At 43.0% G+C, this 26,600-nt stretch overlaps 1 protein-coding gene and 15 non-coding genes across 16 annotated transcripts; 12 read left to right on the forward strand and 4 right to left on the reverse strand.

Annotated features, from left to right (window-relative positions):
• Positions 1–10,201: 10,201 nt before the first annotated feature.
• Positions 10,202–10,273, forward strand: trnal-uaa (transfer RNA leucine (anticodon UAA)). Its single transcript has one exon. It is a non-coding gene; the product is annotated as a tRNA-Leu (tRNA).
• Positions 10,274–16,104: 5,831 nt separating this feature from the next.
• LOC113069756 (uncharacterized) lies at positions 16,105–17,621 on the forward strand. The gene is made up of 2 exons (XM_026242874.1): positions 16,105–16,246; positions 16,356–17,621. Exons 1-2 carry the CDS (start codon positions 16,244–16,246, stop codon positions 17,481–17,483), a joined length of 1,131 nt encoding a protein of 376 aa, XP_026098659.1. The 5' UTR covers positions 16,105–16,243; the 3' UTR covers positions 17,484–17,621.
• A 983-nt stretch (positions 17,622–18,604) lies between these two features.
• Positions 18,605–18,676, forward strand: trnaq-uug (transfer RNA glutamine (anticodon UUG)). Its single transcript has one exon. It is a non-coding gene; the product is annotated as a tRNA-Gln (tRNA).
• A 774-nt stretch (positions 18,677–19,450) lies between these two features.
• On the reverse strand, positions 19,451–19,523 carry trnaa-agc (transfer RNA alanine (anticodon AGC)). The gene has a single exon. It is a non-coding gene; the product is annotated as a tRNA-Ala (tRNA).
• A 937-nt stretch (positions 19,524–20,460) lies between these two features.
• On the forward strand, positions 20,461–20,532 carry trnap-ugg (transfer RNA proline (anticodon UGG)). Its single transcript has one exon. It is a non-coding gene; the product is annotated as a tRNA-Pro (tRNA).
• A 97-nt stretch (positions 20,533–20,629) lies between these two features.
• trnai-aau (transfer RNA isoleucine (anticodon AAU)) lies at positions 20,630–20,703 on the forward strand. Its single transcript has one exon. It is a non-coding gene; the product is annotated as a tRNA-Ile (tRNA).
• A 106-nt stretch (positions 20,704–20,809) lies between these two features.
• trnaf-gaa (transfer RNA phenylalanine (anticodon GAA)) lies at positions 20,810–20,882 on the forward strand. Its single transcript has one exon. It is a non-coding gene; the product is annotated as a tRNA-Phe (tRNA).
• Positions 20,883–21,017: 135 nt separating this feature from the next.
• On the forward strand, positions 21,018–21,089 carry trnaq-uug (transfer RNA glutamine (anticodon UUG)). The gene has a single exon. It is a non-coding gene; the product is annotated as a tRNA-Gln (tRNA).
• Positions 21,090–21,864: 775 nt separating this feature from the next.
• On the reverse strand, positions 21,865–21,937 carry trnaa-agc (transfer RNA alanine (anticodon AGC)). Its single transcript has one exon. It is a non-coding gene; the product is annotated as a tRNA-Ala (tRNA).
• An 886-nt stretch (positions 21,938–22,823) lies between these two features.
• trnaq-uug (transfer RNA glutamine (anticodon UUG)) lies at positions 22,824–22,895 on the forward strand. The gene has a single exon. It is a non-coding gene; the product is annotated as a tRNA-Gln (tRNA).
• A 776-nt stretch (positions 22,896–23,671) lies between these two features.
• Positions 23,672–23,744, reverse strand: trnaa-agc (transfer RNA alanine (anticodon AGC)). Its single transcript has one exon. It is a non-coding gene; the product is annotated as a tRNA-Ala (tRNA).
• Positions 23,745–24,681: 937 nt separating this feature from the next.
• Positions 24,682–24,753, forward strand: trnap-ugg (transfer RNA proline (anticodon UGG)). Its single transcript has one exon. It is a non-coding gene; the product is annotated as a tRNA-Pro (tRNA).
• A 97-nt stretch (positions 24,754–24,850) lies between these two features.
• Positions 24,851–24,924, forward strand: trnai-aau (transfer RNA isoleucine (anticodon AAU)). The gene has a single exon. It is a non-coding gene; the product is annotated as a tRNA-Ile (tRNA).
• A 106-nt stretch (positions 24,925–25,030) lies between these two features.
• On the forward strand, positions 25,031–25,103 carry trnaf-gaa (transfer RNA phenylalanine (anticodon GAA)). The gene has a single exon. It is a non-coding gene; the product is annotated as a tRNA-Phe (tRNA).
• Positions 25,104–25,238: 135 nt separating this feature from the next.
• trnaq-uug (transfer RNA glutamine (anticodon UUG)) lies at positions 25,239–25,310 on the forward strand. The gene has a single exon. It is a non-coding gene; the product is annotated as a tRNA-Gln (tRNA).
• Positions 25,311–26,085: 775 nt separating this feature from the next.
• On the reverse strand, positions 26,086–26,158 carry trnaa-agc (transfer RNA alanine (anticodon AGC)). The gene has a single exon. It is a non-coding gene; the product is annotated as a tRNA-Ala (tRNA).
• Positions 26,159–26,600: the final 442 nt, after the last annotated feature.

A 26,600-nucleotide genomic window follows, 5' to 3' on the forward strand; every position in this document is an offset into this window, starting at 1 on the left:
TTTAGTCCGAGAGCTCTCAGTCCCTCCATTGAAGCTGTGTGTACGGTATACTGTCCATGTTCAGAAAGGTAAGAAAAAGGGTCCGTTAGAATATTTTGAACCATCGAAAATACAGAAACCTATGATCAACCGTCACACGCCTTTTCCTGATCCAGGGACAACAGGTCCATATTGGCATCTTTACTATAAGCATAATCTAAAACATCCCTAATTAAGTGAAGATTATCCATGATTGACCTATTTTTAACACAATATGACTGATATTTGTGTATAATTTCATACAACACATTATTTAATCTATTTGCTAAAAAAATATATTCTGTACACAAAATTGCTACAGGTCTCCAGTTCTTTGAAAGAATACCTTCACTGCAGCATTTCTGAAGCACCTTAAAATAATCATCTCCAATTATTGTCCAAAACGTTTTGTAAAACTCAGGCGGTAGTCCATCCAAGCCAGGGCTCTTGGCTGAAGAGAGCAGCTTAACAGCCAGAGATACCTCCTCAAAAGAGATTTTAGTCTCTAAAAGGTTTTTATGATCTTCAGATAAAACAGGTAAGTCTTTTAGCAGCTGTCTTCTACAATGTTCATCAGAGATTTGAGCTGCGTACAAATTAGAATAGATTGTTATCTGTTTCTGATGCAGAAAAGCTAGTTCATGCATTCATGACCTCTAGACTGGACTATTGTAATGCACTTCTAGGTGGTTGTCCTGCTTCTTCAATAAACAAGCTACAGGTAGTCCAAAATACAGCAGCTAGAGTCCTTACCAGGTCAAGAAAATATGATCATATTACCCCAATTTTACAGTCTCTGCACTGGCTACCTATTAAGTTCCGTATCAGTTACAAATTATCATTACTTACCTATAAGGCCCTAAATGGTTTAGCTCCTGCGTACCTAACTAGTCTTCTACCACGCTACAACCCATCACTCCAGTCTGGATCCAGAACACCTGAGAAGAGATGATGCTGACCATCAGAGACCACTAACAAATATTGCTACAAGTGTGACTGCATCATATAATAATTATTAATTATTAATAATATTAATAATGTTCATCTGGCTGACTACATCTTGTATAAAATTTTCTACAAATCCTGTCATACGTGCACAAACTGACAGTCACCACTTATAAGCTATTACTAAATATTGTAGAAACATAACTTTCTGTAAAGTTGCTTTGTAACGATTTGTATTGTAAAAAGCGCTATACGAATAAACTTTAATTGAATTTTCGTAAAATAATGATTAATTATTAATTGATGATTTGTTATTATCATTATGGTTTTGTGAAAATAATAATATGGGCTGCGAGAAAATTATGAATACAAATAGTAGTGCTGCTGAGTGCAGGCATGTTTCAGTAACACACCGTCCCTCAGAGCCAAAACACAGACCGAATTCTGTTCAGCTGGAGGGGGTTGGGTTTTTTGGGGATAGTTATGTATGACTTGTGGGGGTCGAGATAAAGGTGGGAATCTCTTGCTCTTTCATATGGACAGTGTCTTATGAGGCTTTCACTTGCTGAATCGGTTTATATAGGACTGTTGTTTTGGTTATAGACTAAAAAATGGTCTGTCCCCACATAAGATTTTTCTAGTTCTAGTCGTTCATTTGTTATATTCAACAAATCAGAGGTTTATATTAAATTTACATTATCAAGTCTTAATATATTCCGCGCTCAAGCACATGCATTAAGTTTGCCACAAAGCACATGCAGAAGTAGCCTAATAATTATGAAAAATTAGACATTTTAATAATTTATTAATAAACAAATGTTTTCTTGTCTGCTGCAAGATGAAATTCACAGTGCTGGCTCTCTCCGACGAGAGAAATGCAACATTCACAGATTGTTGAATGTTTAATATTAATGCGCCATGTCAATAATGCACATTAATAATTTTTGCACAAACAATTGAATATGAATATTAATTCACATTTTGCATTACAACGTAAATTATTTTTTTTACATGCAATTATCCAAAATAAAACCAGACAAGATTTGTAATGAAGATAAAATAAATAAGAATAAAAGCTGCACATCTACCATCCCACATGCAGTGCAAATCTTGCACATATTTTACACACCTGCATTTAAATGCAGCAGCATTTTTTTTCTTTATTAAATTATATGAAAGCAAGTAGGGCTGGGTTATAAATCGATTTTATCAATTAATTCGAATTTGTAATTTACATCGGTTTGTCTGGATGAAAATCTCTTTTCTTTTTAACATCCACCGACGCACCACTCAGGCTCCTGTAGTTCAGATTCTGACAGAGACACGCCGCCGAGCAAAGGATGAGCAGAGAGGTGTGATTCTGACTGGAGCCTCCATCATGCCAACAGCCCGTAATATAACTGCATATTCAGCAAGAATTCATGTTAAACATATTTAGCTATGGCTTGATCAGAAGGTTACAATGACTGCAAGAGTTGAGCGGGATGTTAAAGGCTAAGGAGTTTGTTTGTTATCTTTTACTGAATATTTTCGGGTTAAAGCATGATTTAAACAGATACAGCACATTCACACGGAATCGCTTTAGCAATAATGCAGTCAAACAAATATGATCTTACAGTGCTACTACATTATCAGTAGGCTATTTGATTCTGAAATCTTGAAGAAATTAATCGATCTGTTTAGATACAACAACTAACAAAGATGTTATTTTCCTCACAAACAAAATTTTCACAGCAGAAAGCAGCAATTAAAGATGTAATGCTTACAATGTTATTAGTTTGGCATGTGATAGGGAAAAAATCTTACACACAATAGACTAACTTTTTTTATTATTATTATTTTTTTAATATAGGCTAAGTTATGAACATAACATTTCTAACATACTGAAGGCAGAGCAGTGTTTCTAGTATCAGTGCGCGCGGAGCTGATGCTCTGTTGCTGCTCTAGTTACTCTCACAGACTCTGCTGCCGTAAATAATACAATAATATGACCATGTAGTCAATACAGATATTTAATAAAAACATTAAAACAAGCAGGGCTGTAACATAACCCATTAAAAACACACGCCATGTCTACACCGGACACGAGTGGAAGGATCTAACAAAAGACAACAGAACCCAGTGATGGACACACTGGACGGCGAGGAGGCGGTGCTCACTTCCGGCCTTCACATGGCGGTGGGCGCTGCGGATGAGCCCCCGAGGAGGCTGCGGGTGCCGCTCATGGTTGCTAGGGAAGCACCAGAGGCAAAGGTGTCTGTTCACAATCCGGGGACCGTCTCGCTGCAGCTTGTGGTGGACATCCAACCCCGCCCACATCCAAGTGTGACGTCAGACGCCACGCCTATGCCATACGTAAAAATACGTCATCGGGTGATGCCAGGTGAACATGTGTTGTGCGCATGTGCAAAAATGGTGGAAGTATGTTGTTTTGGGGATCAAATTAAATAATGTTATCTTTCGGTTAACTAATACAGGTTAAATAACTTGTATTAAATAAATTTAAATAGTGCAAATTAAACCTAGACCACATCTCTAATGTATGGAAGTAAATTCATCCAAACAGCCGGTAAAACGCCTGCATTGGTTGATTATACTTAGGCAAATTAATAAAATATTTATACCTTTCGCTGTTCGATTATGTAATGACAAATTCACATATTTTATGATCGATTGTAACATACCTTAGACAATATCAAAGTTAAGTAGACAATTTTGTTTAAGGCATTTTTAATTATCTAATAGGGCTTGGGCACCGAGTTGCATTCTGGGACGTGGCGGCCATGTTGCCAGCTTCGCGAATGTAAACATACAGCAAGTTGAACAAGAAGAGCAGAGTTGGGAGAAAGAAAAAAAGATGTCAAAATCACGAGGCAAGGTTGTGGGATTTATAGGGATACGCTAAATAGGGATGCCAGGGACCGGTATATGGACAAAATCGGCACTATTAACGGTTTGGATCCATATGAAATTCCCAACAAATAGTGGAGTACCGACGGAGACTTGTTGAAGCACTTTTGCATCTTCGGCTACCTTGTTTGTTTTGTGAGCGTGTACACTTCAGAATATTTCCGAAGCTACAAGTCATTGAAGTCTCATGTACAGTTCACAGTATACAGTAATCCGGTAAGCTGCGCTCTAACGTTACCTAGCTGCTAGTTTAGTAACCGTTTGTGCTAACAACCATTCACACATGGACTTTTAACAATGTGTTTCAAAAGTGTAGTAAGTAGCTGTCCACCCTCCCGTTTTTCCGGGGTTCTCACGTATTTTAGCTGTTTTCCCGCTGTCTTCCCGATTTAGTATTTTCCTGTAAAATATCACGTTAGCCCCTCCATCAGACCTGTCAAGTCTCTGTGCTGTTGTCCTGTTGCTACTCCTTGTCCTTCCAGCAAAACAGATGTTTTCAAAGCATCGTTTTTCTTACTTGAAAGCAACCTTAGCTTGATGTTGGGCTTTTTAAGATAACGTGGTTGTTGTGAGAGATTTTACGCTAATCTGTAACTAAAGTCACGTTAGACCTAGCTTCACAAATCACTTAACGTTAGTTAATGCAGCAGTTTTATAGTACAAATTTTTTTATGTCAGCAGAGGGATAGCAACAAAAAGATGAATGTTGAAATTTCCCGTATTTTGGATGAATAACCCGGTAAATTTCCTTTATTTTCAATGTTGACTTAAGCTATATAAATTATTATTTAGATGTTATGGTCTCCGTAGTCGTGCCTCCAAGCAGGAAAGCGGTGTAAAGTTAATCCATTCTCATTTTATTTTCCCCATGCCGATTATATGTTGCGCTATTTATTCCCCACAATACAGCAACGGTTGAAAATGGTTAAAATAGATTTTTAATTAATCCAATTAAGACACACGTATGAGAGGGAGTATGTCTAAACACTGCACAGTAGTCCAAGTGGCAGTAAAGGAGGCATTCAACATGGCGGCCAAGCCAAGTAATGACGTCACGACGCCCAAGCTCTATTCTCTAAAAATATGTTTCACTCATAAGGTGGGAACGTTAGTGATCATATCACTATTTTAAGGATAAATATGGGTGTTATGCAATAACTGGAATCCCCCCCCCCCTCTTTATTTATTTAAATGTGTTTATTTTTCATATTTCTTTCGTTTTAAATAAAAAAATGTTCCTGACTTTGGCAAATTTATATACTTCCTTTGGTTTTAAGTATTTTTTATTTTCCTTTTAATTATATACAAGGACAATTATGATCTACAAACTAATATTTTTTATGTGTGCATGAAAAAAAGTTTACCACCTTGCAAAAAAGTGCAACAACATTTGCATGATAGGATTGATGGTTCTCTATATAGACTAAGCTACACATACATAGGCTTAAGTCATTGGTTGCTTTGATAGATTATGTAAGTAACATGGCATTGACTTTTGGGCCTTTTTCCATCAACACAAATATATATATAAAAATGTGTCCAAATCCTACGGATGCATAAAGATCAATAAAAAGACATCCCTTGTTTCACTGGGTATGGTTATATTTATTTCACAAAACAATAATATTCAACAATGTAGAGTAAATATATTATTATAAATTAAACTACTCCCAGAAACATGGCATTGACTTTCAGCCACTGTTCATCAACACATTTTAATAAGAATGTTTCCATCCTCGCGATTGTCAAAGACAAACAAACAGGCATCCCTTGCTTTCTCAGTCTCTCCTTTCAGGTAGTCTTTGATTTATATTAGACTGTTTTTCTTCGTCCATCTGGAGAAATTCAGGCTCTGTCACCTCTCCATGGAACAGCTCACAGTGGCCCTGAAACCAGCACCATGCTGCACCAATGTCCCTTATGAACTTCCTCTTCAGTTCCTCTGCGATCTTCTGTTGAAACTACAAAATAAACTGTTTGTGGGGTAAATCTAAAATTACTATAATTATTTTCACAAAAAAAAAAGAAAAGTTTTTACCTTATCACTGTCATCTTGACCCATCACAGTTTCCGTGCTAGCTGGCTTTTTGGTGATGGTGGACTTTGACAACCTAAACACAGACTCAAAGGTTAGGTAAATAGACCATTTGTAGAGCTCTTTTTTTTGTATTTCCAACCACTCAAAGCATTCAACACATTTCTAAACATTCAACATTGTGGCCTCTCCAAAGTTTTGTTACTGCTTTACATTCTAGGAAGAAACATTTAGTGTGTCTGGGTAGTTTGAATGCAGAAGAATCCATTTCATTTCATTAACCAGTTGTGTGTACCTTGGCTGTGACATGTTTTGCTAGAGCAAACGACCCCATCACCTTCGGAGCTGAGGGATGTCATCCTAACAGTTAAAACACAAAATAAAAAACTGAGAATGCATTCAAAAAACTTCTGGAAATAATAAATATATAAAAAAGGAAAACCTTCTGAAAGAAAATTTGAGGTCATCACCTGGCTAAAGTCAAATGTCCAGTCCAGGGCTATATATAGTGCATACTGAAACAGACAACAAATACCACTGAGAAAACTCAAATATTAAAATTAACTGACACCAATTTACTGTACTGTACAGATAACACGACCGTATTCATCTAAATACTGCATCTAAACTAAACTAAACTTCTGCCATCACCATAACTGCTCAGAATCTGTAGTTCACAGCTTACCATCAGCATGAACAGACCACAATCCAGTCCCTCTCTCTGGGTTGGAATATTCTATCAAATATTTAAATATATAATAAAAAAATGTTTATACATAAAACTACAGAACAAGGACTGAAAAAAAGCTGGTTCGCTTCGTCTGCCACCTTACCACGGACCCAATTTTCGTACCAACGAAGAGAGCTTCACCGGGGATTTATAAGACCTGCTGCTTTTGCCGGACCCGCGATCTTTCCTTCCCAGTCAAACAAGGCCGATGAGCAGCATTAAGCTGCTATCCTCGTCAAGCCACAAGCTCCGAGCTTGCCTCGCTCGACACAATGATCATGCCGCCCGAGACCGAGCTCTCCTCCAGCTGGAATCCAACCAGCCTGGGCCGCAGCAAGCCTCTCACTTCCCGCCACCGATCAGCCTTTCACCCCGTCGTTCCGGCCGAGTGGCAGTTTGAGGTCGCTTCCTCTAGTGGCGCAGACCTACACATTTTCAGGCGAAAACGCTAAAAGCAGGTTCTTCTTCTTCATTGGGTTTTACGGCAGTTGACATCCAAAGTGTTGCATCTAAAAGCAGGTTTGCGGCTTAAGTTTGTTAAATGATGTCATGACGCAGTTCCGTCTTCTTCTACTAGTGTTTTGTGGCGGTTTTGGCAAACCAGCGTAAAGATGCATTACCGCCACCTGCTGATCTGGAGTGTGGAGTGCGCATAGATTTGGACTACAGATACAAACGTAGTTCCGTCGGATGATGCCACATTTAACCACGAACAAAGGCATTATTTCCAGTCTTCATCCACACTGAAATGTCCAAGACATTACATTTGTCTTACCGCGCATGTTCCATGATAAAAAAAAAAAACAAACAAACAAAAAATTATGCCTGAATGCACCATAAGTCGCTGGATAAAACCGTCGGCTAAATGCTTAATTCAATTTTAAAAGTTTTCTGGCAGGACCAAATTATTTAGGGACCTATTTTTCCGTTCACAGGCGTGATCACTCAAAATTCATCTAAAACGCATCTGCCCTCGTGTTTTGACTCAGGATAGCAAGTGGGAGTAAAATTACTGTTGCCTTTTCAGGACCGTAATACGAAAAACACTTTAGAAACCACTTAGAAGCGAATAGCACATAACTGCTATTAATCCATTTGCTTCGCATCTTCGCTACTGCAGCATCAACAAAAGAAGGAACATGAACTAACGTGGAAGCAATCAAAGACCTCGAGACAGTGTTAAAGGCTAACGAACGCAAGTTGGCCTCTTAACTGACCTAAAAATGTGGCTGTGTCTAACATGTAGAGGGATGTTAGGGAGGACAGCTGAAACTGTCAGATGTCACTTAGACCAGCGGTTCTCAATTCCAGTCCTCGAGCCCCCTGCTCTTCACATTTTGTATGTTTCTCGTATAGCTTCAGACATTTGTTCCATTCAAACGTAAGTGCCCTGAGAAGTGGACATCACATGACATCCCTCCGTGATTCAAGTTCAAAGCGTATGTGTACGTTCAGTTCAAAGTGACTAACACAGAGGTGTACAGAGGTATACAGAGGTATATGATGTCACACTTGTCCATGTGTGAAGACGTTGCGCAGCGCAAATCCGTGAACCAATGTTCCAAAGTGAAGTAAACTTCGACGGATTTCCCCTGCTCAGGGAGTGGGGAGCAATGAACACTGTGTAGGGACCATGTCAATCGCAAGGAGCTCACTTCTAATGAGCTGATTATCCGAATCAGGTGTGCTAACAAAGAGAGACATGCAAAATATGCAGACCTTTGGGGAGCGAGGACTGGAATGGAGAACCGCTTCCTTATTCTTTAAGTCAGTGTGAGAAAAAAGAGGTGAGAAGTTGTCTGCGTGACCCGAGTGATGCAAGGTAGTCTGCATAATACAAGAATCCGCACATGCATACTGGCGTAACAAGACCGAGAAGGTCCTTTAACACAAAAGCTAAATCTCTTTGTTAATTCGACAACACAATCGCGGCCAGTGCAAAGGTGCAAGCCTAGAGGAGGGACGGCCTCTTTGCATCAAGCCGGTCATTCGCAGCTATGCTCGTCATTCTTGAAAGGCCAGGGGAATTAGCTCAAATGGTAGAGCGCTCGCTGCGCAAAGGAAGGGGTCCAATCTTTGAGCCCCGCCCGCAAGCGAAAAAGACGCAGAACACGTGAAAACGCCGAAAGATTTCCCCTGCTGCAATACTCGGGGTATATTTCTCTTCGTTTTGAAGAGTTTTAATTACATGTGAGACAACTCTACCCTCCGCGGCCTGGATTCGAACCCGTGCTCTCTCGGATGAGCCGTGACGTCATATGTCCTCGACGTGTATTTTTAAGCATGCAATAAACCGAGACTTTTATTTTGTTATCTATGACATACAATTGATTGATTTTATATTACATAGATTTGTGTGTGTGTGTGTATTATTTAAATGTTTTTGTTTAAATAAAATTAATAAAAAACGTTTCTTCAAATACGTTTTGTGTGTGTGGATATGATTTGATTGATATGATTTAGCAGATTTTTTTTAACTTATCAAAAAAATGTTCTATTAAAATTAGTACAAACACACGTATACACAATATAAAAAGCACAATACGAAAGAGTGGGCCCAAGTAATATATACAAAATGTTTTATTAAAATGAACACACACACATACATACACACAATATAAAAAGCACAATATGATAAGAGTGGGCCCATATAATATAAACTATATATATATATATATATATATATATATACACACACACAGGAAAGATATTATGTACTACTTATATTTTAAAAAAAATATGAAAAGAGTGGGCCCATATAATATACAAAAATATACACATTATTTACAATGGAGACGGAGTTTGTCATTTATTTTGCCTGCCGCTGTTGTGCCAACCAATCATCTAAAGTTTTTCCATTAGAGGAGCGTGAGCAAAATGTGGCATTCCCATATCGGCTATGACCAAACTCTTTAGTTTTGGGCTGCCCACATTTGCTGCATGTGTTAAAAGTAACCCCTCGCACATACTTCCTCTTATGGACTCCGCTTTCCGTCTCCAGGGCCCGCCGGCGCCTGTTCCTCTGGGTGTAACGGGACACAGGAGCAGCAGGCGCTGGAGCAGGGGCTGGAGCAGGCGCTGGAGCAGGCGCTGGAGCAGGCGCTGGAGCAGGCACTGGAGCAGGCGCTGGAGCAGACGCTGGAGCAGGTGCTGGAGCAGGCGCTGGAGCAGGCGCTGGAGCAGGCGCTGGAGCAGGCGCTGGAGCAGGCGCTGGAGCAGGCGCTGGAGCAGACGCTGGCGCAGGCGCTGGCGCTGGAGCAGGCGCTGGAGCAGACGCTGGAGCAGGCACTGGAGCAGGCGCTGGAGCAGGCGCTGGAGCAGGCGCTGGAGCAGGCGCTGGAGCAGGCGCTGGCGCAGGCGCTGGAGCAGACGCTGGCGCAGGCACTGGAGCAGGCGCTGGAGCAGACGCTGGAGCAGGCGCTGGAGCAGGCGCTGGAGCAGGCGCTGGAGCAGCCCGGACGAGCCCTTGGTCGGGATAAAACGTGAAGCTTTGTTGTCTCGTTGCGTTCATTAACATTGAGGCAGTTTTTTATTCAATCGGGTAGAGACAGATGGCTAAGGGAGGCCGGTTAGCTCAGCTGGTTAGAGCGTGGTGCTAATAACCAAGGTCGCGGGTTCGATCCCCGTACTGGCCAGCTGTTTTTATTGTCTGGGGGCTCATCTCTGCTCTGCTCTTCTCCTGTGACAAAGAGTAGGGTGATCTCACTGAAATCCCTGCTTGCTAAGCAGGAGCTTGTTGTGGCCGAAATGGCGGTACCTGACAACCACAAGTCTGTAAAATTAATCCAATAGTATGCCGACTTCTATCTTTTAAAATCCAATCACGTTATGACCTCTATCTTTTGAAAACCAATCACGTTACGACCTCTATCTTTTGAAAACCAATCACGTTACGACTTCTATCTTTTAAAAACCAATCACGTTACGACTTCTATCTTTTATAAATCAATCACGTTGCGATCTCTATTTTTCCGCGTCCAATGAAATGGCAAGGTCTATTTCTCATACACCAATCACGCACGTCCTCGCCAATTGCATGTAATCTCCGCTCAGGTAACGTTAAATTATTTACATTCCGCTCATGTATGTTATTTATATCTTGATATGAATGAAATGGTTTAGGATTTTTGTTCTTTAGGAATAGCAAGATTGGCCATGTAAATTAGCCTATGATTACCGCTTGATACTACGTAACGTCAACTGTCACTGATGTGTAAATACTATTACGACCGGAGCTAACGTAACTGTAAATATGTCGAATTTAACCGATTAACAAGTTTTCTCAATGAAAAAAAAAATGCTTTTTATTTAATTGTCATAAGGTTCCACAGCTTTTTCCAAATGCGGCATTTGAACACACAAAATAAATTTGGAAAATGTTAATGTTTTGTTTAACTTTTACACGTATGTTATATGTTTGTACATATGTTATGACCAGTCAAAAGAAGTGAATGGATAAGTTTATACATTCAGGTTCATGCCCTTATCACATGGACACAGTTGAAAGACCACAATATGTTTAATCTGAGTATTTGTTTTAGTCAAATTAATCCATAATGCTGTATATTTATTTATTTATTTATACTCATAAACGTGTTGTATGAGCCTAGGTCATTGAGACATACAGCCATAATAGAAAGATCTATCACAACTTGTTAAGACTCTATGTAATTGTTCTTATACTTTTATTCTTGTTATAATCTTATTATATGTATTTTTTTATATTTGTACAAACATACACACATACATACAAACATATATATATATATATATATATATATATATATATATATATATATATATATATATATATATATATATATAAATGTTATATAATTGTTTTGACATTATATATATGACTGAATTGTGCAATTGAAATGTTTCCTCTTGGCATGAATATAGCCCCTGCTGCTGACATGGCATTAAATAATAAATAAATAAATCACAACATGTTATATGTAAGATAATATGTGTATTATAATGAACTTATAATCTGCTATAATATGGCGGTCGTTCTGGACCAGGAACACAACTAGCTATCATGAAATGAACACAACAGGAGGGTAAATGCTACAGGCTACAATGGCAGTTAGTGTAACGTGTTATGTAGTGTTTCAGGCAACGACATGGCTTCAGCTAAGTCTCACAAAGGCATGAGTAATGCTGAATGGCTTGCGCGTCTGGAGAGTTTTGCCCAAACAGGAGTTTGGCCATCTACACAGGGGAATAGACCTTCTCCCCGACAAAAAAGATGTATCAGAGATGTATCAGAAGGTAAGTTATGCAGCTAGATTCATGGGCAAACTAACAAACTTTTTTGACAATACATTGTGGTATTTTTATTTATGTGTATGGTTAAGTAATTACATGTAAAATACAATGTTATATTGATATAATTATGATGACTTATTGCTGTTTTGAGATCCAGTGTCAGAGGTATAATTCATGTTCACAGATAGAAAAGTGCCCTCTGCAAATGAGGGGACAGACCACTCTTCTGAAGGAAGCTCAGACATGTATTTGTGGCTTTCACAAGGTAACTTCAATTAGCCTGGTTCAAGTTGCATAAATAGATAGATGTGTTTGCAACATCAATGTGTCTTTATATCTAAAATCACATTAGGAAGACTGTTTTGTACTTTATGCATGTGTCACAGGTTCATCCACCAGTCACAGGGGAAGCATCACAGAGCACCCCGGCCCAAAGCACACCCTCTGTCAGCGATGTGTCATGTCCTGCAAAGAGACCTAAACTGACATTGTCAATGGTAAGCAGACCACACTATTGCATGCATCACTGCAGATACTGAAACATCTCAACCTTTAACTATAGTGTTAGGGTTTTGTTATCACTAACCATGACAAATCTTTTTAGTTTGAAAAGTCAAGGTTTGGAGGCTCACATGTGGCAGCAGCAAAACCTAATTTGAGCACCCAGAGGAAAACCTCTCAGGTTAATATTAAAAGACATCAAGACTTTTATAATGTCATCATGACTTTATCACTATGTAATTTTAATGTATTAAAAACATGGCAATCCCCTTAATAAATTATTCATAATGTTTGACTCCACAGATGTTAGAGCACTCCAGTTCAGCTACAGTTTCATGTCCACCCTCTGATCCTCATCCTCCTCCATCCCCCAAACCTCATCAGCCCGTCATCCAGTCCTCCTCTTCCTTCTTCCTTCCTCCACCTCAGAGTTCACAACGCATCATAAAAACAGCAACGCCATCAACTGTTTCTGAGAATACTGTTGTGAGGAGCCCAGTAAGATCTCATTCAAAATATAGCCATGTCTTCATCATTTAATGCTCTCTTAGCTTTTATTTAAACCAGTGTTTTTTATAATATCAGCAGGTCTCATCTCAGCCAGAAGATCTCCCCCTTCTGTGGCCACAGACAATGCCACAGCAAGACCAGAAGTGGGTGTCAGAAGCACTTTTTAGGGTTGGTGCAAAGGGAAAGCTGGAGCTGCGTGAAAACCTACAGTTGTGGTATCACCCCCCACCACCAGCCCTGTTGTACCACCAAGCTCCAACACCTGATAGGTTTTTTTCACAGCGTCTCTTGCTCTGGATGCCATATAAGCTGTGGAAGGTGCGGCTCCAGTGTACTAACCCTGCCTGTGCCAGGCAACAGCTGTGTGGTGGTGGACTGCACAGGAGGGTACGACAGGTGTTAGACATTGACAGATACTACAACCTGGTGACAGAGACCCTGATCTGCACCAGGTGTAGAACCAGCTATCTGTCCTGGAGTCATGCTGTGCTGCAGCAGTTGGACCTGGCCCATCGATCTGAATTCAGGGTCATCCTCACACGCAAGTAATTATTTTGCAGTCATTTTCACTTATGTACTACCCTTTCTGATAAATATTTCCTACAATAATTAGATACCTTATAATAAGATACTTAAATGAATGCTTTTTTCCAAGGTATGCCTGTGACATTCGGGTTCTTCGCTTGCTGCGTGAGAGGGGCATGGGGAATGGCCCAGTGAGGATCATCGGCCAGCTGAGAGAGAACCACAGTGAGGAGTGGTTGAAACGTGCGCTTCGGTACACATCAGAGTGTGTGGCCTTTTTTGATAATCGTGGCCTGCATCCGCTGCACTTCCAGGAGCCACCACCACTTGCTTCAGTACCCAGCTACAAATGGCTCCTCACTGTATATAGTCAGGACATTCTCAACAGGCTCGATCACATAAAGGCCAGCATAACATCCACGTATGGATCAATCTTAAAAATGGATTCAACTAAGAAGGTCAGACAAGCTGCTTAATTGACTGTACCCTTATCTATAATGTATTGTTAGACCAAGAGAGCTTTATTTTTTTCAGTGTAACTGATTTGGATGCATGTTGTATTATTTGCTATGCTTATTGTTTCTTTCAGATCACCAAGAAGTTGAGCGGGCCTGCGAAAGGCACAGCACAGTGGCTTACCTCAGTGGGCAATGAGATAGGTCAGGTGCTGATGAGTGTCCTGACTGCGAATGAAGGGGCTGGGTTAGACCTCATGGCTGCAGGGCTCATGGAGCGATACCGGAGTGCTGGTGTTGATCCTCCCACTATCATTTATGTGGACTGTGATTGTTGCAAGAAAGTGGGAGAGACTAAATTGAAGAGGCGGTTCAGCGGCTGGCCAGATGTCATCGTCCGCCTAGACATTTGGCATTTTATGCGACGTCTGGCAGTAGGGTGCACCACTGACGCCCACCAGTTGTACCCTACTTTTATGGCAAGGCTGTCATCCTGTATTTTTGAGTGGGATGCAGGGGATCTCACTCTGCTGAGACAGGCCAAAAGGGAGCAACTCATCCAACAGGGCTGGCCTACTCTGTCGGAGGCAGAACTGGACCATCATTTAACTAAAGCTGAGCTGCTCCAGCACTGCAGGAGGAGAACACGGGGAGAAGAAACCACTTTCCGCCTCCTTGATATGCTCATCAGAGAGCTCATGGGTGGCAAGGGGAATGATGCTCTTGGTGTTCCTCTACTTGACAGTGTGAGAATGCAGCACATCTGGAATGTCCAGAGGCGGCACATCACCTGTATCCAAGACCCTCCAAATGTGCCGCTCTATACTGAAACTGGAACTACAAGCAAGGGTGGGGTGGTTCTAAAAACTTATCGTTGTGCCAGAGGCTCCACATCCCTGGAATCATTTCACTGCCACCTAAACAGATTTATTCCAGGTTTGTCATGTCAGAATATACCACATTTTGCCACTAATTCCTGTTTATCAAGATATTTGCAGATTAAATTTTCTGTTTTGCATTTTCTCAAAGCAATATTTGGCTTTCTATTTCTTTTTCTAGGGAATAGCGCAAACAGCCTGAACTTCCAGATTTATCTCCTGGAAGGTTTATTACGCTGGAATCAGGACCGCGCTGAAGCTGCTGTTGCAGATGGAGGTTCAACTCTGCGCTCTTACACAGGGGAGCTGGTTTACTCTGTCAATGAGAACTACAATAAGTTGTATGGCAGGAAATTGGTCCCTAGCTTCACTCCACCTGCAGTATACACAGGTAAAAATATTTTGATAAATGCAGCTCATGATGTAGCATGTTTTTGGTAAAATTACAAGTGCTTTTGGACAATAATAATGTAATTTTGACATATCAGAGAAAAATTATACTACCAGAATATTTATACATTATTCTGTGTTCTAGGTTTCAGGGCAGAAAATAAAATACATAGTAGAATATAGAGTAATCCTGTCTTTTTATGATACCCTCTGAATTAGATATATATTGTTCATACAGAAGTGGACAACAAAATATTTACTGCATTTCTAAATAAACCTTTCTGCATAATTTCCATTAAAAATGTTTCCTGTTACAAATATTTCCTCAGGGGAGCTCATTGGAGTACAGTACTTGTTGAGGCAGAATAGTCAGCCCCTGGAGGACATGTGCCCTACCTCTGATAGGACCTCTCAATTGCTGGAGGAGATAGATGTGGAGGAGCAAGTGGAAAAGGATGAGGGTTTCATTGATTTCTTTGGAGAGGAAGCCACAGTGGCAAATCTTGTGGCATCAGATGACTTAGTCCTTTCAGGTCCACCAGTTCTACCAGCTGCACCAGTTCCCAGTGTCCAGGCTCCTACAGCTGCACCACTGCCCAGTGTCAAAATTCCACCACTGCCCATTGTCCAGACTCCACCACTGCCCAGTGTCCAGACTCCACCACTGCCCAGTGTCCAGACTCCACCATTGCCCAGTGTCCAGACTCCACCATTGCCCAGTGTCCAAACTCCACCACTGCCCAGTGTCCAGGCTCCACCACTGCTCAGAGTCCGGGCTCCTTCAACTGCACCAGTGCCCAGTGTAGCTGCATCACTGCTCAGTGTCCAGGCTCCACCATTGTTCAGAGTCCGGGCTCCTTCAGCTGCACCACTGCCCAGTGTCCAGACTCCACCACTGCCCAGTGTCCAGGCTCCACCACTGCTCAGAGTCCGGGCTCCTTCAGCTGCACCAGTGCCCAGTGTAGCTGCACCACTGCCCAGTGTCCAGGCTCCACCACTGCTCAGAGTCCGGGCTCCTTCAGCTGCACCAGTACCCAGTGTCCAGGATCCTTTAGATACACCAGTGCCCTCAGCAATGGTAAAATTTCCTTTTCTATACGAATTGTCACTCATTTAGTTATCTGCCATTAAGCCGTAAACTTACTTAACAGCATGTAAATACCTAACCAACAGTTATATATTTCCAGGCTGTTGACGAACACTGCATTCCTGGAATGGACCGGGTGGATGCGTTGGCAGAGTGTCTGGTGGAGCTGCGCACACAGACAAGCCTCACACTTACCAACCAACAAGTTGCGACCATTGTGGGTCTGTGGCAGAACCTGGACAAATTTGATAAAGACAGGGTGGTGTATGCTGCTCGTCATCAAGACAGGCTACTTACAGGACGTTTTAGGTCCCCAAAAAAGAAAGCTGTCTTCACTCCTGGTGTCGACAGCACAAAAAGGTGTGTTTTGGGTTCTAGCGGCTCTCCAGCACAGTGGCCTAATTGCTGTCGCCTTGTTGAAATGATTTTCATAAGGTTATGTAACATCCACCGAAGCCCCAAGAAACAGCGGACAGAATGTCTGTCTAGATGGGATCTCATTCTTCGTGATTACAGAAAAATTCGGCAGCTAATCCTGAGCAATGGAACGGTGATGAGTGACACAACCCTTCAGCTAGTTGAGGTAAATCAGAGGACCCTTACGACATGGCACAATAACCGTTTAAAGGGTCAGGAGGTCTCCTTGCTGTTGCAAGGGCTGGACCTTCCAGAGGCACGTCCAGTGGCTTTGGATGTTTTGCCTCCAGCACGAGTACAGCCTGTTGTGCCTCCACAATATAGCCACCAGTTGCATACCTACCAGATGCCACCAGACACAGCTGGACAGGCAAAGACAAAGTTTAGAAAGATTGCGCCCTCAGCTACCTGTACATCTGCCACAGCAACTTCAATCTGGCCATCAGCCGTACACCCTCAGCGTTCAGCCACGTCCAGCCAGCTAAGGACAATTTGTCCCAGGCCGACAGCACCACACCCATTGGTTCCTGACACACCCACTGCCCCTGTTGTGTCTCAGATGTTTCTGGTGCCCTGCCCAGCCCCATTTTCCACCATTAACCCTGGAGCAATTTCCTCTGAGCCACCTGCAAATGACACAGCCACTCCAACCAAACGATCGTACAATCGCACTGTAAAAGCAAATTCGTGCAGAAAGTGTGGCCAATTTCGTACTCAAGAAACTGGCCATAGCCAGTACAAAGGCAAAATATATTGCCCTAATAAAGAAACAATTACAAAGCAGCAGTGGTTACAGATTATGAGAAGATAACTCATTTATTTATGTGTGATACATTCATTTTGTTCTCTTGGTTGGATCTGTTCTGTTTTTTATCTTCCAGCCATATTTAATGTTAAAGAGTTATACTGTGCACTTTTTTTTATCTTGTATTATTATTATTATTATTATTATTATTATTATTATAAACATGTGGGTATGTATGTGAATACACTATAATACATATGGAAATATATATACATATTAAATAAAGTTAAACTATTATTATTATTATTATAGAAAGGTTTATGTGTAGAGGAAGCAGTATAAAGTAAAATACCAAAATGTGTAGATTTTGATGTATATATTTATATATTTTTTTGTACTTATTTTATATAGCGTGTGCACTTAAAATTCTTAATTTTATATTGAATTTAGTACTTTTCCTACATTTTTTTAAATATGTATATAGTTAATAAATATATTTCTCTTTGACTGGTGTGTTGTATTTATTTGTTTTATTGAATGTAATGACATTCAGTTTACAGTTAAATTCAGTGTCACGTGTAGCTTTGCAGTAAGTAATATGATACAATAAAGTGTGAATGCCGTAATAAGGAGGTTATTTTGTCCCTACTGCCACAGGAAATGATTGCCTTAATAAATGCACTTTGACTAATGATAATGATAATGAGAATAAAATAAAAATCAATCTTAGAAACGAAAGAATTATTAAATCAAAAACATTACTGTCAAAATCAATCTTAGAAACGAAACAATAATTAAATTCAAATACATTACTTTTAAAATCAAACTTGGACACGAAACAATCGATTTACGATTTTTAACAAATACACGCATAACTTTATGTGACAGCGTGGATTCGAACCTACGATTTCCTGAATTTCTCGCGCTTCTCTTCCTCTCTCTCCCCTCTTCCCCCCCTTCTTATACAGACAATTGTTCCCCAGCTTTGGCGGAGTTGGGAGAGCGTTAGACTGAAGATCTAAAGGTCCCTGGTTCCATCCCGGGTTTCGGCAAAATCTCCCACTCATTTCCTCTTTTTGAGGCGGGCCAGTGACCAAAAATCACTGGGTTCCAACTTCTCTGTATAACTGCTTCCCCACTGCCACGGAGCTATCTGTTTCCCAGTTGGCCACCAAACAAGCAGTTTCGGTTCCATGGTGTAATGGTCAGCACTCTGGGCTTTGAATCCAGCGATCTGAGTTCGAATCTCGGTGGAACCTGTGTGGTTTCTTGCCGCAGGAAAAGAAAAAAACAGCACTAGTTTGGCACTGGTGACAGTCTTTGTGGCCCTGTGAGCAACGGCTGCTCCAGGTAAGGTTTCATGGTGTAATGGTTAGCACTCTGAATCCAGTGATCCGAGTTCAAATCGCGGTGGGACCACTTTTTGCAACCAATTTGCGCAGGACCATGTCTGAAATACTTTTTGGCAGCTTTGAGTCCAAAAAAATTAACTAACGTAGAGACTGTGGCAGCATTGCATCGATGCCCAGTCGGTCTCTTTAGGGCAGTGGTTCTCAAACCTGTCCTGGAGGCACCCCTGCCCTGCACAGTTTGATTGTCTGCCTTATTAGACACACCCAAATAAGGTCTTGCGGTCTCTATCAATGAGTTGATGATTTGAAACAGGTGTGATAGATGAGGGAAACATTCAAAATGTGTAGGGCAGGGGTGCCTCCAGGACAGGTTTGAAAACCACTGCTTTAGGGAACTGTGTGTAAAATGGCAATGTTTTGCAACCAATTTGCACAGGACCATGTCTGAAATACTTTTTGGCAGCTGTGAGACCCAAAAAAAGCTAACGTGGGAGTGTCGCAGCATTCCGCAGTGCTAGACACACCCAAATCAGGTCTTGCAGTCTCTATTAATGAGCTGATGATTTGAAACTGGTGTGTTAGATGAGGGGAAATGCAAAATGTGCAGGGCAGGGATGCCTCCAGGACAGGATTGAAAACCACTGATTTAGGGATGTGTGAGTAAAAGGGCATGAGCCAACTTGGAGAATGCGGGCATCGATCCCGCTACCTCTCGCATGCTAAGCGAGCGCTCTACCATTTGAGCTAATTCCCCTGGCCTTTCAAGAATGACGAGCATAGCTGCGAATGACCGGCTTGATGCAAAGAGGCCGTCCCTCCTCTAGGCTTGCACCTTTGCACTGGCCGCGATTGTGTTGTCGAATTAACAAAGAGATTTAGCTTTTGTGTTAAAGGACCTTCTCGGTCTTGTTACGCCAGTATGCATGTGCGGATTCTTGTATTATGCAGACTACCTTGCATCACTCGGGTCACGCAGACAACTTCTCACCTCTTTTTTCTCACACTGACTTAAAGAATAAGGAAGCGGTTCTCCATTCCAGTCCTCGCTCCCCAAAGGTCTGCATATTTTGCATGTCTCTCTTTGTTAGCACACCTGATTCGGATAATCAGCTCATTAGAAGTGAGCTCCTTGCGATTGACATGGTCCCTACACAGTGTTCATTGCTCCCCACTCCCTGAGCAGGGGAAATCCGTCGAAGTTTACTTCACTTTGGAACATTGGTTCACGGATTTGCGCTGCGCAACGTCTTCACACATGGACAAGTGTGACATCATATACCTCTGTATACCTCTGTACACCTCTGTGTTAGTCACTTTGAACTGAACGTACACATACGCTTTGAACTTGAATCACGGAGGGATGTCATGTGATGTCCACTTCTCAGGGCACTTACGTTTGAATGGAACAAATGTCTGAAGCTATACGAGAAACATACAAAATGTGAAGAGCAGGGGGCTCGAGGACTGGAATTGAGAACCGCTGGTCTAAGTGACATCTGACAGTTTCAGCTGTCCTCCCTAACATCCCTCTACATGTTAGACACAGCCACATTTTTAGGTCAGTTAAGAGGCCAACTTGCGTTCGTTAGCCTTTAACACTGTCTCGAGGTCTTTGATTGCTTCCACGTTAGTTCATGTTCCTTCTTTTATTGATGCTGGAGTAGCTCTTTTTTCTCGGCCCAGCACAGGAAGGCTCGTTGGTCTAGGGGTATGATTCTCGCTTTGGGTGCGAGAGGTCCCGGGTTCAAATCCCGGACGAGCCCTTGGTCGGGATAAAACGTGAAGCTTTGTTGTCTCGTTGCGTTCACTAACATTGAGGCAGTTTTTTATTCAATCGGGTAGAGACAGATGGCGAAGGGAGGCCGGTTAGCTCAGCTGGTTAGAGCGTGGTGCTAATAACGCCAAGGTCGCGGGTTCGATCCCCGTACTGGCCAGCTGTTTTTATTGTCTGGGGGCTCATCTCTGCTCTGCTCTTCTCCTGTGACAAAGAGTAGGGTGATCTCACTGAAATCCCTGCTTGCTAAGCAGGAGCTTGTTGTGGCCGAAATAGCTCAGTTGGGAGAGCGTTAGACTGAAGATCTAAAGGTCCCTGGTTCGATCCCGGGTTTCGGCAAAATCTCCCACTCATTTCCTCTTTTTGAGGCGGGCCAGTGACCAAAAATCACTGGGTTCCAACTTCTCTGTATAACTGCTTCCCCACTGCCACGGAGCTATCTGTTTCCCAGTTGGCCACCAAACAAGCAGTTTCGGTTCCATGGTGTAATGGTCAGCACTCTGGGCTTTGAATCCAGCGATCTGAGTTCGAATCTCGGTGGAACCTGTGTGGTTTCTTGCCGCAGGAAAAGAAAAAAACAGCACTAGTTTGGCACTGGTGACAGTCTTTGTGGCCCTGTGAGCAACGGCTGCTCCAGGTAAGGTTTCATGGTGTAATGGTTAGCACTCTGAATCCAGTGATCCGAGTTCAAATCGCGGTGGGACCACTTTTTGCAACCAATTTGCGCAGGACCATGTCTGAAATACTTTTTGGCAGCTTTGAGTCCAAAAAAATTAACTAACGTAGAGACTGTGGCAGCATTGCATCGATGCCCAGTCGGTCTCTTTAGGGCAGTGGTTCTCAAACCTGTCCTGGAGGCACCCCTGCCCTGCACAGTTTGATTGTCTGCCTTATTAGACACACCCAAATAAGGTCTTGCGGTCTCTATCAATGAGTTGATGATTTGAAACAGGTGTGATAGATGAGGGAAACATTCAAAATGTGTAGGGCAGGGGTGCCTCCAGGACAGGTTTGAAAACCACTGCTTTAGGGAACTGTGTGTAAAATGGCAATGTTTTGCAACCAATTTGCACAGGACCATGTCTGAAATACTTTTTGGCAGCTGTGAGACCCAAAAAAAGCTAACGTGGGAGTGTCGCAGCATTGCGTCAGTGCTAGACACACCCAAATCAGGTCTTGCAGTCTCTATTAATGAGCTGATGATTTGAAACTGGTGTGTTAGATGAGGGGAAATGCAAAATGTGCAGGGCAGGGATGCCTCCAGGACAGGATTGAAAACCACTGATTTAGGGATGTGTGAGTAAAAGGGCATGAGCCAACTTGGAGAATGCGGGCATCGATCCCGCTACCTCTCGCATGCTAAGCGAGCGCTCTACCATTTGAGCTAATTCCCCTGGCCTTTCAAGAATGACGAGCATAGCTGCGAATGACCGGCTTGATGCAAAGAGGCCGTCCCTCCTCTAGGCTTGCACCTTTGCACTGGCCGCGATTGTGTTGTCGAATTAACAAAGAGATTTAGCTTTTGTGTTAAAGGACCTTCTCGGTCTTGTTACGCCAGTATGCATGTGCGGATTCTTGTATTATGCAGACTACCTTGCATCACTCGGGTCACGCAGACAACTTCTCACCTCTTTTTTCTCACACTGACTTAAAGAATAAGGAAGCGGTTCTCCATTCCAGTCCTCGCTCCCCAAAGGTCTGCATATTTTGCATGTCTCTCTTTGTTAGCACACCTGATTCGGATAATCAGCTCATTAGAAGTGAGCTCCTTGCGATTGACATGGTCCCTACACAGTGTTCATTGCTCCCCACTCCCTGAGCAGGGGAAATCCGTCGAAGTTTACTTCACTTTGGAACATTGGTTCACGGATTTGCGCTGCGCAACGTCTTCACACATGGACAAGTGTGACATCATATACCTCTGTATACCTCTGTACACCTCTGTGTTAGTCACTTTGAACTGAACGTACACATACGCTTTGAACTTGAATCACGGAGGGATGTCATGTGATGTCCACTTCTCAGGGCACTTACGTTTGAATGGAACAAATGTCTGAAGCTATACGAGAAACATACAAAATGTGAAGAGCAGGGGGCTTTAGACTGAAGATCTAAAGGTCCCTGGTTCGATCCCGGGTTTCGGCAAAATCTCCCACTCATTTCCTCTTTTTGAGGCGGGCCAGTGACCAAAAATCACTGGGTTCCAACTTCTCTGTATAACTGCTTCCCCACTGCCACGGAGCTATCTGTTTCCCAGTTGGCCACCAAACAAGCAGTTTCGGTTCCATGGTGTAATGGTCAGCACTCTGGGCTTTGAATCCAGCGATCTGAGTTCGAATCTCGGTGGAACCTGTGTGGTTTCTTGCCGCAGGAAAAGAAAAAAACAGCACTAGTTTGGCACTGGTGACAGTCTTTGTGGCCCTGTGAGCAACGGCTGCTCCAGGTAAGGTTTCATGGTGTAATGGTTAGCACTCTGAATCCAGTGATCCGAGTTCAAATCGCGGTGGGACCACTTTTTGCAACCAATTTGCGCAGGACCATGTCTGAAATACTTTTTGGCAGCTTTGAGTCCAAAAAAATTAACTAACGTAGAGACTGTGGCAGCATTGCATCGATGCCCAGTCGGTCTCTTTAGGGCAGTGGTTCTCAAACCTGTCCTGGAGGCACCCCTGCCCTGCACAGTTTGATTGTCTGCCTTATTAGACACACCCAAATAAGGTCTTGCGGTCTCTATCAATGAGTTGATGATTTGAAACAGGTGTGATAGATGAGGGAAACATTCAAAATGTGTAGGGCAGGGGTGCCTCCAGGACAGGTTTGAAAACCACTGCTTTAGGGAACTGTGTGTAAAATGGCAATGTTTTGCAACCAATTTGCACAGGACCATGTCTGAAATACTTTTTGGCAGCTGTGAGACCCAAAAAAACGCTAACGTGGGAGTGTCGCAGCATTGCGTCAGTGCTAGACACACCCAAATCAGGTCTTGCAGTCTCTATTAATGAGCTGATGATTTGAAACTGGTGTGTTAGATGAGGGGAAATGCAAAATGTGCAGGGCAGGGATGCCTCCAGGACAGGATTGAAAACCACTGATTTAGGGATGTGTGAGTAAAAGGGCATGAGCCAACTTGGAGAATGCGGGCATCGATCCCGCTACCTCTCGCATGCTAAGCGAGCGCTCTACCATTTGAGCTAATTCCCCTGGCCTTTCAAGAATGACGAGCATAGCTGCGAATGACCGGCTTGATGCAAAGAGGCCGTCCCTCCTCTAGGCTTGCACCTTTGCACTGGCCGCGATTGTGTTGTCGAATTAACAAAGAGATTTAGCTTTTGTGTTAAAGGACCTTCTCGGTCTTGTTACGCCAGTATGCATGTGCGGATTCTTGTATTATGCAGACTACCTTGCATCACTCGGGTCACGCAGACAACTTCTCACCTCTTTTTTCTCACACTGACTTAAAGAATAAGGAAGCGGTTCTCCATTCCAGTCCTCGCTCCCCAAAGGTCTGCATATTTTGCATGTCTCTCTTTGTTAGCACACCTGATTCGGATAATCAGCTCATTAGAAGTGAGCTCCTTGCGATTGACATGGTCCCTACACAGTGTTCATTGCTCCCCACTCCCTGAGCAGGGGAAATCCGTCGAAGTTTACTTCACTTTGGAACATTGGTTCACGGATTTGCGCTGCGCAACGTCTTCACACATGGACAAGTGTGACATCATATACCTCTGTATACCTCTGTACACCTCTGTGTTAGTCACTTTGAACTGAACGTACACATACGCTTTGAACTTGAATCACGGAGGGATGTCATGTGATGTCCACTTCTCAGGGCACTTACGTTTGAATGGAACAAATGTCTGAAGCTATACGAGAAACATACAAAATGTGAAGAGCAGGGGGCTCGAGGACTGGAATTGAGAACCGCTGGTCTAAGTGACATCTGACAGTTTCAGCTGTCCTCCCTAACATCCCTCTACATGTTAGACACAGCCACATTTTTAGGTCAGTTAAGAGGCCAACTTGCGTTCGTTAGCCTTTAACACTGTCTCGAGGTCTTTGATTGCTTCCACGTTAGTTCATGTTCCTTCTTTTATTGATGCTGGAGTAGCTCTTTTTTCTCGGCCCAGCACAGGAAGGCTCGTTGGTCTAGGGGTATGATTCTCGCTTTGGGTGCGAGAGGTCCCGGGTTCAAATCCCGGACGAGCCCTTGGTCGGGATAAAACGTGAAGCTTTGTTGTCTCGTTGCGTTCACTAACATTGAGGCAGTTTTTTATTCAATCGGGTAGAGACATATGGCGAAGGGAGGCCGGTTAGCTCAGCTGGTTAGAGCGTGGTGCTAATAACGCCAAGGTCGCGGGTTCGATCCCCGTACTGGCCAGCTGTTTTTATTGTCTGGGGGCTCATCTCTGCTCTGCTCTTCTCCTGTGACAAAGAGTAGGGTGATCTCACTGAAATCCCTGCTTGCTAAGCAGGAGCTTGTTGTGGCCGAAATAGCTCAGTTGGGAGAGCGTTAGACTGAAGATCTAAAGGTCCCTGGTTCGATCCCGGGTTTCGGCAAAATCTCCCACTCATTTCCTCTTTTTGAGGCGGGCCAGTGACCAAAAATCACTGGGTTCCAACTTCTCTGTATAACTGCTTCCCCACTGCCACGGAGCTATCTGTTTCCCAGTTGGCCACCAAACAAGCAGTTTCGGTTCCATGGTGTAATGGTCAGCACTCTGGGCTTTGAATCCAGCGATCTGAGTTCGAATCTCGGTGGAACCTGTGTGGTTTCTTGCCGCAGGAAAAGAAAAAAACAGCACTAGTTTGGCACTGGTGACAGTCTTTGTGGCCCTGTGAGCAACGGCTGCTCCAGGTAAGGTTTCATGGTGTAATGGTTAGCACTCTGAATCCAGTGATCCGAGTTCAAATCGCGGTGGGACCACTTTTTGCAACCAATTTGCGCAGGACCATGTCTGAAATACTTTTTGGCAGCTTTGAGTCCAAAAAAATTAACTAACGTAGAGACTGTGGCAGCATTGCATCGATGCCCAGTCGGTCTCTTTAGGGCAGTGGTTCTCAAACCTGTCCTGGAGGCACCCCTGCCCTGCACAGTTTGATTGTCTGCCTTATTAGACACACCCAAATAAGGTCTTGCGGTCTCTATCAATGAGTTGATGATTTGAAACAGGTGTGATAGATGAGGGAAACATTCAAAATGTGTAGGGCAGGGGTGCCTCCAGGACAGGTTTGAAAACCACTGCTTTAGGGAACTGTGTGTAAAATGGCAATGTTTTGCAACCAATTTGCACAGGACCATGTCTGAAATACTTTTTGGCAGCTGTGAGACCCAAAAAAAGCTAACGTGGGAGTGTCGCAGCATTGCGTCAGTGCTAGACACACCCAAATCAGGTCTTGCAGTCTCTATTAATGAGCTGATGATTTGAAACTGGTGTGTTAGATGAGGGGAAATGCAAAATGTGCAGGGCAGGGATGCCTCCAGGACAGGATTGAAAACCACTGATTTAGGGATGTGTGAGTAAAAGGGCATGAGCCAACTTGGAGAATGCGGGCATCGATCCCGCTACCTCTCGCATGCTAAGCGAGCGCTCTACCATTTGAGCTAATTCCCCTGGCCTTTCAAGAATGACGAGCATAGCTGCGAATGACCGGCTTGATGCAAAGAGGCCGTCCCTCCTCTAGGCTTGCACCTTTGCACTGGCCGCGATTGTGTTGTCGAATTAACAAAGAGATTTAGCTTTTGTGTTAAAGGACCTTCTCGGTCTTGTTACGCCAGTATGCATGTGCGGATTCTTGTATTATGCAGACTACCTTGCATCACTCGGGTCACGCAGACAACTTCTCACCTCTTTTTTCTCACACTGACTTAAAGAATAAGGAAGCGGTTCTCCATTCCAGTCCTCGCTCCCCAAAGGTCTGCATATTTTGCATGTCTCTCTTTGTTAGCACACCTGATTCGGATAATCAGCTCATTAGAAGTGAGCTCCTTGCGATTGACATGGTCCCTACACAGTGTTCATTGCTCCCCACTCCCTGAGCAGGGGAAATCCGTCG

Source organism: Carassius auratus, unplaced genomic scaffold, assembly GCF_003368295.1.
Source record: "Carassius auratus strain Wakin unplaced genomic scaffold, ASM336829v1 scaf_tig00002565, whole genome shotgun sequence".
NCBI classification, from domain to species: Eukaryota; Metazoa; Chordata; class Actinopteri; order Cypriniformes; family Cyprinidae; genus Carassius; species Carassius auratus.